Source organism: Meles meles, chromosome 3 (genome assembly GCF_922984935.1).
Source record: "Meles meles chromosome 3, mMelMel3.1 paternal haplotype, whole genome shotgun sequence".
Taxonomy (NCBI): domain Eukaryota; kingdom Metazoa; phylum Chordata; class Mammalia; order Carnivora; family Mustelidae; genus Meles; species Meles meles.
Genome location: NC_060068.1, coordinates 97,348,882 through 97,362,478, shown reverse-complemented (window position 1 = coordinate 97,362,478; position 13,597 = coordinate 97,348,882). Strand labels below are relative to the sequence as shown.

General features: G+C 41.5%; 1 protein-coding gene across 2 annotated transcripts in view; it reads right to left on the bottom strand.

Annotated features, from left to right (window-relative positions):
- Window positions 1-13,597, bottom strand: part of ANKRD55 (ankyrin repeat domain 55) — a 164,442-nt gene that overhangs the window by 86,794 nt on the left and 64,051 nt on the right. The window contains exon 2 of one of the 2 annotated variants that reach the window (XM_046000080.1): window positions 4,969-5,059. In XM_046000080.1, coding sequence (XP_045856036.1) covers window positions 4,969-5,026 — 58 coding nt within the window. In that variant the 5' untranslated portion in view covers window positions 5,027-5,059. Of the gene's footprint in view, window positions 1-4,968; window positions 5,069-13,597 lie in introns of those variants that run through there. The other variant, XM_046000082.1, reaches the window with a different exon arrangement.

The following is a 13,597-nucleotide window of genomic DNA, read 5'->3' as shown; positions in this document are numbered from 1 at the left end:
AAGAGGAACCAGGAGAGGACTGGATTGTGACAACTTTTCCTAGGAGTTGGTTGATGGGAAGGAGGTTCTTGTGCCAAAGGGATAGCAAGGAAACAACTAAGGGCGAAGGGCAGGCTTCCAGCAAACTCGTTTGACCAAACTTGGTCTTCAGTGGGCAACAACACTGGAAAAAGAATTCGCTCATCTCTCATTCTCCCTCTGCTCCTCCTCTTCCACCAAAAGAGGGAGAAGGCTAAGCATTTCCCAGAGGCCAAGATATTCTGCTTCTAAACCTGTGGATTGATGATTTACCAGCCTATATTCCTTTATCTTTATCAGTCTGAAAATTAATCGCAGCATTCTTCCTCCTCAGTGTTCCTGGGTTTCACTCTAGGCACCCATTCAAGGTTTTTAAGCCTAAAATCATCATGTGAGCCCAAATCATTCCCTCTCTGCCTTGTCTCCTTTGCCTTTGTTCTGCTCTCTTCCCAAAACTTGTTGGAAATTTGCTTACTCTTCCTGTGGGGGCATCTGGATGTCACCCAGCATTTTCACTTTTGCTTTTTCAGCAAAGTGCAAATCTGTATACTCTAAATTCTTTTTGTTTAGCCTTCCCATTTTGGATGAAAAGTTGGAAATGAAAACCATCACATCTGTATGTGGGAGCTTCAAAAATCCACAACACAACGGAAGAACAGCTTGATTATGAAAATACCACCTCATTAATTTGAATTTTCATTAATCTCTACTTCTTCCTTAAAATGTAGGGTTGATGAAGGAAGAGTACTGTCTAGATCCAACATGGGTTTTGAAGTCCAGCCGATTTATGCTTGAATCTCAGCATTGCCATTTTGTCTGTTGTAACCTTGGGTCAGTCGTAACTTTTAAAAAATTCCCTCCTTGGGGCGCCTGGGTGGCTCAGTGGATTAAGCCGCTGCCTTCGGCTCAGGTCATGATCTCAGGGTCCTGGGATCGAGCCCCACATGGGGCTCTCACTCCGCAGGGAGCCTGCTTCCTCCTCTCTCTCTGCCTGCCTCTCTGCCTACTTGTGATCTCTCTCTCTCTGTCAAATAAATAAAATAAAATCTTTAAAAAAAAAAAAAATTCCCTCCTTGGGGCGCCTGGGTGGCCCAGTGGGTTAAAGCCTCTGCCTTCGGCTCAGGTCATGATCCCAGGGTCCTGGGATGGAGCCCCACATGGGGCTCTCACTCAGCAGGGAGTCTGCTTCCCCCTCTCTCTCTGGCTACCTCTCTGCCTACTTGTGATCTGTCTGTCAAATAAACAAATTAAAATAATAATAAAAAAATTCCCTCCTTGGTAAAAGGGGGGAAAATAATAGTGGGGCAGATATGAGGATTAAATGAGCTAGTCTACGTCCAGGTGGCACAGAGCCTGGTTCTGGTAAGCGCTCAGTAAACCTTTGTTCTTATCAAATGTATTCAAGGTAAAGTACCTGCAGAGGGAAAAGGCAAGGAAGATTCTTCCCAGAGAATCCCGAAGGAGCAAGCCCACATTTTGATTTCGTACTTCTGGCCTGCAGAACCATGAGACTATGCCTTTCTGTTGTTTTAAGCCACCCAACCTATGGTACTTGCCAGGTAGCTCTAGGACTCTACTGCAGGAATTGAATCTGCACCAGAGTGCCTGGCCCTCTTCCCATTGTCTCAGCACCCTTACCAGTGAAAAGCCTGTGGGGTGGGCCCCAGCCCCCTCAGGTGCCCACAAACACACTGCTCATCAAACACGTAACTTCCAGGCTCTACTCAGGGCCGGGTATAGGCAAGACCCTTGGGACCAGTTGTCCAGCTCCTGTTCTCTCTCTGAGGCCTTGGGTTCCTCCTTCAGGCATCGCAAACCTTTTCTTTCCACAATTAGAAACAAAGCTTAAAACGTAAATCTCTTCAGTTATATAACATCTCCACTGCAGGAAGAACCTTTGTGTTCTGTAGTAAATGATTTTACTACAGGTCCTTTCCTGCATGTGGGCTCTGAGAGGGAAGACAGCCAGAAGGAGCACGTGGGACCAGAAGCAATGTTGCTATGGTGAAAGCAAAAAGCACAAAGCAGGAGTGGAGAGCTCTGAAGACCCAGGCTTCCTGCGTCACAGTTTCACAAAGCGAGCCAGAAACACGGCTCTACTTCTTTTGGCCAGTCAGAAAACCAGATCTTCAAGCCTCCCAGCAGCTCTGCCCCTGCACATTTTTCAGACACTCATCTCTGTGTCTCACTGCCCTCCATCCCCGTGCCCCTAGCATAAGGATGCCTCACCCTACCAAAGAGAAATATAGAAAATAGAGAAAAATGCCATCGGAGGGATTCAGATTTAGCATATCCACATCATTTGAGCCTGGAAGGTCATTCTGTGTCACGTTTTTCAAGTGTACAGTGCTAACCGTTCTTTGGGAACCCATAAACCAGAGCAGCCTGAGCCCTACCACCACCCCATAGCAGACCACCCATGAAGAGAAATTTCTTTTGTTCTGTTGTCTGGATAGTGAACACCTGGGTCTCAGTCCCCTCTATTACTCATTAGCTGGCTGTCTTAATACAACAGGGCCTGACTTTTAACCTCTCTGTGCTTCATTCTTCCCATCAGAGAAGTTAGGGGGATGGGTTGGATGAAAGGTTCTCAATCTTCATTGTACAGAGATCTTCCTGGGGTGCTTTTGTTAGGCCACACCCCACACCAATTAAACTGGAGATCAGCATTTTCAAAACACGTTCATGTGATTCTTATGTGCTGCTACGCTACGTTTGAGGACCAATGGGTTACATGACTTCTAAGATCCTTCCAGATAGCCCGTCTCTCCTCAACATCTGAATCTACTAGAATTTTAATTTTTCTAAATCTTCAGAATTCATGGAAAGCCCTCAAATAAAGCCAAATTTAACTTTTAGAGAGACGGTCACTTTGTCGTGGTTTGCCCAACTACATAATATTGGTATTTAAAATCTATTTGATGGTCTAAACCATTATGGCCTTGCATGCTTTTAAACATTTGTTCTGAGAACTGCTACATTCAAGCTGGAGATAGAGGAGTGAAGAGCCTTTCACATTTGAGGTACTCACAGTCTAAGGTAGTAATAATTATAATAGCAACAATAAAAACAAAAGCACCACAATTTAAAGGTTCTTATGGCACATTTAGGTGATGTGACTGGTGCTTTTTACAAATTATTTTATATTCTCACAACAACCCTGCTAGGCCAGCATTACTGCCTTCATTTTATTGCTGAGGAAAATAAGACCCAGAGAGGTTAGGTAATTGGCAAAGGTCACACAGCTAAGAAGTCGACCTACCATTCCAACCTATGCTATTTCCACCATACCACATCACCCCGAGAAAGAAAGGATAGAGAACTGGAGATAGAGTTGGCAGGGTTAACTTCGATGAGGGAGAGTCAGGACTAGGGTGAAGGAAATGCAGTGAATAGCTCACATGAGAGGTGCTAAAAGAAAACGAATATTACAATTTAATATGTTAACTAGTTAACTTTGTTTGGGGCTCAGTCCTGTGAGGAGACACAACCTTGGAACAGATGAATTCATTATGAAGGGCCAGCTCTTCAGTCGGTCCCAATTTCCTCATTCATCTTACAAAATAAGCCCACTGTGCTCCTCTTTGCATTGCATAGCTCAGCAATGTCATTTTTAAAGCCAGTATTAGGTCTTTGGATTTAGGCATATTTTCACTTTTGCTGATTGTCTTCAGTGATACAAGACGGACACAGGGGAGAGGATGGCTGTGGGCACAGCAGTAACAGTCACTTTCTCTATGGGATTCCTCAACCAACGCAGGTGAAACAGCACATTCTGAAGGTGCACACACACACACACACAATTCAAAATGAGTTCAGAAGTGGAGATCAATCTGTGAGTGTGTATATGTGTGTGGACACCTGTACGTACAATTACTCAGAGACGTAAATGTAAAACTAATATTTGAGAAAGCACCAAACTAAAATAATTCACCCATGAAACCAGATGTAGCTTGAAGGATAGTAAACACAGTATGGCCTAAAGCAGGAAAAGGGAAAAAGAAAGAAGCAATGAATTTTCTGAATGAGGCTTTCACCAATCACCATTTTCATGCTGTAGCCAAATCGAGGAAATGACTTTAGGATCCTGAAGACTTTAGGATCCTGAAGAATACTCACAGGTGAACGAAAGTGGTTTAGGTATCACATATTTTTCTTAAATATTCTAAAAAAAAAATCTATGACATTTGCAGAGTGGAAATTTCCTGTACATACATAGAAAAAATGCATAATTGCACAAAGGTTTTATGTATATGTTTATGTAAACACTTCATAAGCAAAATGGATACACGTAAACTGTATGGCTGAATACATGCTTTTCATGAGGATGGGTTGATTCCATAGCAATCTTTTCATGAGGAAAATGACCTCCACTCTGCAAATTAGGAGTAAGAAAGATATATCCTGTCATCACAAATAATAACACAGTGATAAGTCATATCACAACCCCGGATGAGATAATATATCAACTACAGGGTAAATCTAGGTAACATCTCTTCCTAAAAGAAAATCAAGAAGTATTTCTGAAACTGGAGCAATGAGATGCTGGGTTAATAGACTGAAAAGAGATACGTGATTTATTCTTTTTATATAACTTACTATAACATTTTTTGAGAAGATTTGAAAAAAATCAAATGAGAATAAAGATGATCCTATCTGAAATAGCTGGTGTGCTCGAAACCCAATTTTTAAAATTTGTAGATCGGAATATTTTAACAAGACAAACAGACCATAAGCTTATTTTTCCCTTCCAAATGCTTATCAAATAAGAAGTGGGCATTTAGAACAGGTTTTCTGTGTGAAATCCTCTTTACACACACACACACACACACACACACACACACACACACACCACACACACACACCCCTCTTTCCCCTTAGAATTGCAAAATCTCAACTACTGAACTAAAGATGCGAAGAACCGAAGGATGTATGAAAGCAGCGTTTTACCTTTTTGCTGATCAAACACAGACGGAGTGCTGAAATCCATGGTTGCCTGTCTCATCATTTACCATCAGAATGACAAAAAGCATCCAGGTTTCTAGAGAGGGAAAAAGCACCACCTCTCATGTTACAGTCAACGTATCAGTCAGATACAGCATCACTCGCCAAGACCTCTCTTTGTGAATTAAATGTGCATTAGAGCTGCAGGTTGTTGTCAAGGCGAACGATGGCAATAGGTAAATGTTCTTCCTATAATACCTGCCAGAAAAAAGAGTTATTTCTTATGGCTCCATTCATCAGCTATGCTTGTGGGTAATTACCATACACCTTCTGACCCCCAACAAATAAACAAAAATGCTCAAACTCTAAAAAAACGCCATTTGCAGGGGGCCACCTGCCTTGGATTCGAGCCAGGAAAACACTGGAGGTCACGGAGCTTCAGCAGCTGGGATGTTGCTTTAAACTAAAAGAAATCTCAATGGGTGAGTGAGGATTCACAGGGCCAGACGGAGCATGTGCAAAGCTGTCAATGCAGTTGGATTCAGCTGTGTTCTTGGTGGAGTGAGAGCTGCATTTGGGTCATGTGAGCCGAGAGTGCCATCTCAATGGAATAGGACGTAAATAGTGTAGCAGGAAGCTGCTGGCCATGTGCTATATGGAGTGATTATCGGCTTTCCTGGCTCATCGGCAGCTAGCTTCATTCTCCAAATGACAGGGAGGGTAAGGGGAAGCAAGTGGCATTTGAAAGGTAAGATTTCAAGGCTCAATAGACCCAGGAAAATGAAATTAAAACAGTCTGCCATCACAAGGGTGTTCAGTGCAGTATTATCTGTGATGGGGAAAAAAAAAAAAACAGAAAATATCAGAATATACATCATTTGAGGAAGAGTTGGATAAATGATAGTAAATTCATACTCTAGATTAAAAGATGTGAGGGAAATCTCTCTATTCATCTGGTAGGATGTCTCTAATCTATTGTTAAATGGAAAAAAAAGTTTATAATTCATTTGTTCACATTTTCATAAAACCAAAAATCACCCACTGTATATGTAAATATATTTATATGTGCTTTAAGGAACACCAAGGAAGATGCAGAAAGATACCCACTAAACTGTTAATAATTGGTTATCTCAGGGGATTGCAATTAGAGTAGTAGATTTCTAACTCCATCCACCGTTGTATTTTTAGTCGTACTATAACAAATGCCTATTATTTCACATTTGTCATTAAAAATATGATGTGGTAAATTCAAAGTAAACTAACAAAGCTCTATATTCTAAATAATTTGATTTTTGGGTAAATCACAGAGCCATGCAGCAGGTACCTGCCTAAATGCTATTAAAAATGGTAATATTTTCTTTTTAACTTTGTGTGTGCATGTGCAAATGAAAGCAGAAACCATTTTTCTTCATATATGACCATAATTTGTTTTGATATTGACTGATATAACTTATGACACATGTTCTTCACTAGGCAAGCTTCTTTCTTAGCTCTTGCTTCTCCTATTTTCTCACTGCCTTATCATTTATTTTCCATTAAACACATCTCCTGGCCTCAATTCCCTATTGCAATATTGCCACTCACTTATCTTTCTCACATCAGCCCCTTTCCCCAAAATTCCCTGTGTTCTTTTTATTTAAAACATGAGCAAACCCGGCTGTTGAGAGCTAATAAACCAAACCACAATTTTCTATGAAGATTTTTCAGATAAAGACAATAATAAACTTATTCATCAAGCAAAAAAAAAAAAAAAAAAAAAAAGAAACATGAGCAAACCTGCTTCTTCTAAATCATCATGCAAGATGCGGTCCATAGGTAAATCTCTTAAATTTCCCGGTGTTGTTTTTTTGCATTAGCCATGAAAGCGGAAGTGAGAAGGCTTAGTGGATTGACAAAGTGACTCATACTAGCACATCCCCAGCTCAGGAAAGATGGCTCAAGCTTGCCCAGAGGACTGAGGCAGAACGATTTAGATTAGTTTCCTTCTCACGCATTTGCTCATTGATTCATCAATTTCTGTGGAAGGATCACCATATTCCAGTCACTTCTATAGGCTCTGATGATGCAGGGATGAGCAAGGTCTCCACACTCAATGAACTTAACACTCTTGGGTGCAACTTCTGCTTCTGGCCAAGGTGGAGTCATAGGAACTGGATTTACCTACTTTGTAAACAACTAGAAAATTGGGCAAAATATCTGAAACAATGGTTTTTCAGATAGCAAGTAGTGATTCCTGGAAGAAGAGAAACAGATGAGCTGAGTCTGATGGGTCTCCCGCTGACTGCCTAGAGTTTCCAGGCTGAAGTGCAGGGAGGGTGCAGTGGGCTCAATGGTGGTCCCCCAAAAGATACATAAACATCCTAATCCCCAGAACCTGTGAAAGTGACCTTATTTGGAAAAGGGATTTTTGCATATGTAATTAAATTAAGGATTTCGAGTCATCCTAGATTATCTGAGTGGGCCCCAAATCCAATGACAAGTGTCCTTAGAAGAGCCACACAAAGAGAAGGGGAAGTCATGTGACCAGAGATTGGATGATACAGCCACAAACCAGGCACCCTTGGAGCCACTAGAAACTGCAAGAGGCAAGAAACAGATTGTCCCCTGGGAACTTCAGAGGGAGCATAACACATTCGTTGCTTGATTGATTTTGAATTTCTGGTCTCCAGAGGCATGGGAGAACAATTTCTGTATTTTCAGCCAAGTTTGTGCTAATCTGTCACAGCTGCTTCAAGAAATCAACACAGAGGACATACTCTCAAAATAAATGCAAAATCTCTATAATTGTTACGTTTCTGCATCCGTTTATAACATTACCAAAAACCAAATTAAAATACAGACAATTTCATGTGGGTAAAAGGGCTATGTGGGGCTCATTTTGAAGAAAGGCAGTCAAACAGAGTGGAAAGGATAGGAGTTTGAACTTGTTTCTCATTCGCTGTGTAATTAAGGCAAGTTAAAGAACTTTCTGGGCCTTGGTGCCTTAATCTGCAGCAAGAAATCTCCATCTCCTAACTTCTTAGGAGAGTTACTATTGTTGAGTCTGCTTCCCAGGCTTTGAACATAGAGAAAATTCTTGCTATCCATCTAAAACCAAGTGTAAGCTAACATTTGGTTGTTTCTTCAAGTACGTTTTGAATAAGGCCCTTATTCAGGCATATGGAGTTCATAAAATTTTTTTTCCCCCAGCGTAACAGTATTCATTGTTTTCGCACCACACCCAGTGCTCCAAGCAATATGTGCCCTCCTTAATACCCTCCACCTGGCTCCCCCAACCTCCCACCCCTGCCCCTTCAAAACCCTCGGGTTGTTTTTCAGAGTCCATAGTCTCTCATGGTTCACCTCCACTTCCAATTTCCCTCAACTCCCTTCTCCTCTCCATCTCCCCATGTCCTCCATGTTATTTGTTATGCTCCACAAATAAGTGAAACCATATGATAACTGACTCTCTCTGGTTGACTTATTTCACTCAGCATAATATCTTCCATTCCCATCCATGTTGATACAAAAGTTGGGTATTCATCCTTTCTGATGGAGGCATAATACTCCAGAGTGTATATGGACCACATCTTCCTTCTCCATTCGTCCGTTGAAGGGCATCTTGGTTCTTTCCACAGTTTGGCGACCGTGGCCATTGCTGCTATAAACATTGGGGTACAGATGGCCCTTCTTTTCACTACATCTGTATCTTTGGGGTAAATACCCAGCAGGGCAATTGCAGGGTCATAGGGAAGCTCTATTTTTAATTTCTTGAGGAATCTCCACACTGTTCTCCAAAGTGGCTACACCAACTTGCATTCCCACCAACAGTGTAAGAGGGTTCCCCTTTCTCCACATCCTCTCCAACACACGTTGTTTCCTGTCTTGCTAATTTTGGCCATTCTAACTGGTGTAAGGTGGTATCTCAATGTGGTTTTAATTTGAGTCTCCCTGATGGCTAGTGATTTTTTCATGTGTCTGATAGCCATTTGTATGTCTTCATTGGAGAAGTGTCTGTTCATATCTTCTGCCCATTTTTTGATATGATTATCTGTTTTGTGTGTTTTGACTTTGAGAAGTTCTTTATAGATCCTGGATATCAACCTTTTGTCTGTACTGTCATTTGCAAATATCTTCTCCCATTCCATGGGTTGCCTCTTTGTTTTGTTGACAGAAGAGACCCCAAATTGCTAAGGAAATGATGAAAAACAAAAACTGGCGACATCACGTTACCTGATTTCAAGCTTTACTACAAAGCTGTGATCACCAAGACAGCGTGGTACTGGCATAAAAACAGACACATAGACCGGTGGAACAGAGTAGAGAGCCTAGATATGGACCCTCAACTCTATGGTCAAAGAATCTTCGACAAAGCAGGAAAAAATATACAGTGGAAAAAAGTCTCTTCAATAAATGGTGCTGGGAAAATTGGACAGCTATATGTAGAAGAAAGAAACTCGACCATACTCTTACACTGTACACAAAGATAAACTCGAAATGGATAAAAGACCTCAACATGAGACAGGAATCCATCAGAATCCTAAAGGAGAACATAGGCAGTAACCTCTTTGATATCAGTCACAGCAACTTCTTTCAAGATATGTCTCCAAAGGCAAAGGAAACAAAAGCAAAAATGAACTTTTGGGACTTCATCAAGATCAAAAGCTTCTGCACAGCGAAGGAGTTCATAAACTCTTATCTGTACTGTAGGAGGGAAAAAGAGAAGAGTTCCCTGTGATTGCAAAACCTGACTGCAGGCTTCCCCTGCAGCTCATCACCCACCACCTTTCTCAACCTTCACATCCAGCCACACTGCTCTCCTTTCTGTTCCATAAACATGCCATGCCCCCTCCTAGCCTTGCCAAACTCTGTCATTCTGTCCCTCCATTTGGAGAGTTTGTTTTTTTTTCCAGTTCAAATGTCACCATTTCAGAGAGACTTTCCCTGACTCCATTATCTAAAGTAGTCCTCCAGTCTTTCCCCCACCAGTCACTTTTCTCTCCAGAATGCCAGTTAGTGGATTTACAATAAGAAATAGCCCTGTCAGGGAGATTGGGCTGCCGTTCTTCTCAGACTACCTGTGGCAAAGGACCAAGTTTTAAAATTTCCAAAACATCATGGACTGATACATTAATAAAATATGATAAAAATCAATAACAGAAAAATAAAAAGTTCACAGAATGCCAGCCCCAATTTTTATTATTAGATTCAGTAGCCATAATGTTATATATCAATAAAAATAATCGAAACAATCGAATCAATAAAAATAATCGAAACTGAGCCTGGGTGGCTCAGTTGGTTAAGTGTCTGCCCTTGGCTTAGGTCATGATCCCAGGGTCCTGGGGTTGAGCCCCACGCCAGGAGCCTGCTTCTCCCTCTGCTGTACCACCCCCCCACCAACCGCTCATGCTCTCTCTAGCTCTCTCTCAAATAAATAAAATCTTAATCAAAACAAACATAGAATAATAAAAGAATCATAAAAAATGTACACATTGTTCACTCAAAGTACATGTAGGCATTAATATACTGTGCTGTCCATTATGGTAGCCCCTAGCCATATGTAGCTATATAAATTTAATTAAAATTAAAAACTTATTTCTTCAATCACTATGGCCCCTGTGATTATATTTTGTCATAATTAATACTTTTGCTCTTTAAGAAGTGCTTGAAAGATGATGGAAGGACAAACTACAGATAGGGAGAAAATATTTGTAAAACATATCTGATGAAGGACTTATATCCAGAATACACAGAGAATCCTCAAAACTTGGTAAGAGAAAACAACCCCATTTTAAGAAGGGCAAAAATTTGAACAGAGCTGTCACCAAAGAAGAGACATAGATGGCAACTAGGTACATGAAAAGATGCTCAACATTAGTAATCATTAGAAAAATGTGAATTAAAATCACAACGAAATACCACCACACACCTATTGGGAGAGCTTTTAAAAAAGCTAACAACGCACTGCATGCTGGAAAGGATGCGGGCTCTCCGGCAGACTGCAGATGGTCACTGACATCTTGGAAAATAGCTCAGCAGTTTCTTAGACAGTTAAACATAAATATGGTTCAGTGATCCAACTCCCTGGCATTCCATGAAGAAAAATGAAAATACCTGGTTTCACAATACATATGATTGTTTATAGCAGCTTTACTATCACTCAAAACTGGGAATAGTGCAAATGTTCACGAACTGGTGAAGGAACGAAATGGGGCCCCATGACGATGGAATACTAGCTGGCAATAAAAAGGACAGAAGTACTGATGCATGCAACACGCGGATGAATCTTTTTTTTTTTTTTAAGATTTTATTTGTTTATTTGACAGACAGAAATCACAAGCAGGCAGAGAGAGAGGAGAAAGCAGGTTTCCCGCGGAGCAGAGAGCCCAATGCGGGGCTCGATCCCAGGACTCTGGGATCATGACCTGAGCCGAAGGCAGAGGCTTAACCCACTGAGCCACCCAGGTGCCCCACACGCGGATGAATCTTAAGAGCATTGCACTGAGGGAAAGTAGCCGGACACAAAGGGCTGTACACTGCATGACTCCACTTACAAGGCATTCTTGCAGTAAGTAGAGAGACAGAAATCAGAGTGCTTCTCAGGGGAGGGAACAGACTACAAATCATACAGAGAAAACTTCTGGAGTGATAGAAATACTCTGTATCTTGATCATGATGATGGTCACACACTGTGTTCACTTGTCAAGTTCGTATAACCAAACACCTCAATGGGTGATTATAGAAATCATATCTCAATAAAACTGAGTCAACAATACAAATTCTACTATAATTAAACTAACAATGTTACCCTAAATTTAAAGGTACATTTGTTAAAAATTTAACTGAAAATGGCAAGTCTTAAAAATAAATAAGTGCTTATATCAGATTTTTATATACTTTTAGGTAATAGTTGACAAGCTAACCTTAAAAATATCACATATTTCACACTCTTCTACTATGAATTCCCACGCAGGCTGGACGATGCCCAAACAAGTCTACACAATGTTCAAGGAGACAAATCCATCATCACAGTCTTCGAGGCTGGGGAAATGTCAAATTGCTGTAACCGATTCTAAATGGTTACATTTAGAAGTACTCTCAGTTTTGTACTTACCTTGTCTCTGACTGATGACAAGCAGTTCCTGGAGGGGCACTAGACTTCTCGTAGGGCAGGTCTACATCCCTCTTCCCTGGGATCAGTGGGCTTCCACAGCAGGCTTCTTCTTATCCTCAGTTTCAGCTCAGAGGCCTTACTGATCTCCATATTCCACTCAAAGCAGCAGCCGCTTCCCCGCCCCATCCCAGTTACAATTGATACAATGAGCTCATTTTTCCTTTTTATGGTTGCTCCTATCTATAATTAACTTGTACTTCATTAGGTCTTATTTGTCTCCCTGTAGCTGATCCTGTCAGTCCCCAGACTTTTCAGTGTGTTTCACTTTCAACTTCCAATGCCCATGTCTGTATTTTGGTTTGAGGGTATTTTTCCAGAATTCTGCTAGCTCTCAGGGTAGGTCAGAAGTTCCAGGGGCTTACTCATGCCCTCCCCAACCAATAGCAGCCCTCAACAAGTGACTCTTGGGAGCCGGTCTACACCCATCAGCTGCGTCGTCCTTGGATGTAATGATTCTAAGGTGTGCTGTTTTATGCCGTTTCCCTAAGTTTCCCGTTTAAAACTAAGCTTTTGCCACCTGTGTTAACTGGTTTAAGAAGACCAGTTGCTGGATTGCTGGTCCCTCTCTGTGTGACTTCCTCCCTTTACTACTAGTATTTTCCCGCACTTTTTAACCAACTACTTGCTTTAGAATCATTGTCTGCTGCTGAAAGAAACCTAAAATGAGACCCTTCTCCACTAGAGGGTAAACTTCCTAAGAGCCCGACTCTTGTCTGCTTTGTCCACTCTGTGTCCCTACAGTCTAGCACAGAGCAGGGCACAAAGGAGGGAGGTGCTAATGAATGAAGAACTGCACTGAATACTTCGAGAATGAACATCATTGAATGACTCTTCCTGCCAAAGCTGATAATGTTACATTAGAACCCAATTAACCGTCACTCTTTGGGGTAATTCCATATTAAGTACCTTCTGGTAAGAACTTAGGATGAAACTTTCCCATATAAATAAGAAATCATCTATTTGAGAATTTCAGATTTTAATGATATTCTGATTGTGCTATCAACCAAAGGAGAACTCACAGAAAAATTGTTGGTGGCTCCACATTTCATTCTGGCAAAACCAGAGCTCTTCCTGCAATGTGCTCAAGTTAGGGTAGGGAGAGCTGTACAGGGGTAGCCCAGGCAGTGCTCAGGGCCGTGGGCACAGGCAGCCTTGAGTTTAGGTCCCAGCTCAAGCACATTTCTAGTACATTTGTGATATTGAGCAAATCATTTAACCACAGTTACAAATGAAGATCAAAAATACTCACAGTGGGGCGCCTGGGTGGCTCAGTGGGTTAAGCCTGTGCCTTCGGCTCGGGTCATGATGTCAGGGTTCTGGGATTGAGCCCCGCATTGGGCTCTCTGCTTAGCAGGGAGCCTGCTTCCCCTTTCCCTCTCTGCCTGCCTCTCTGCCTACTTGTGATCTCTGTCAAATAAATAAATCAATCTTTAAAAAAAAAATACTCAGAGTGGGGGCTCCTGGTTGGCTCAGTTGGTTAAG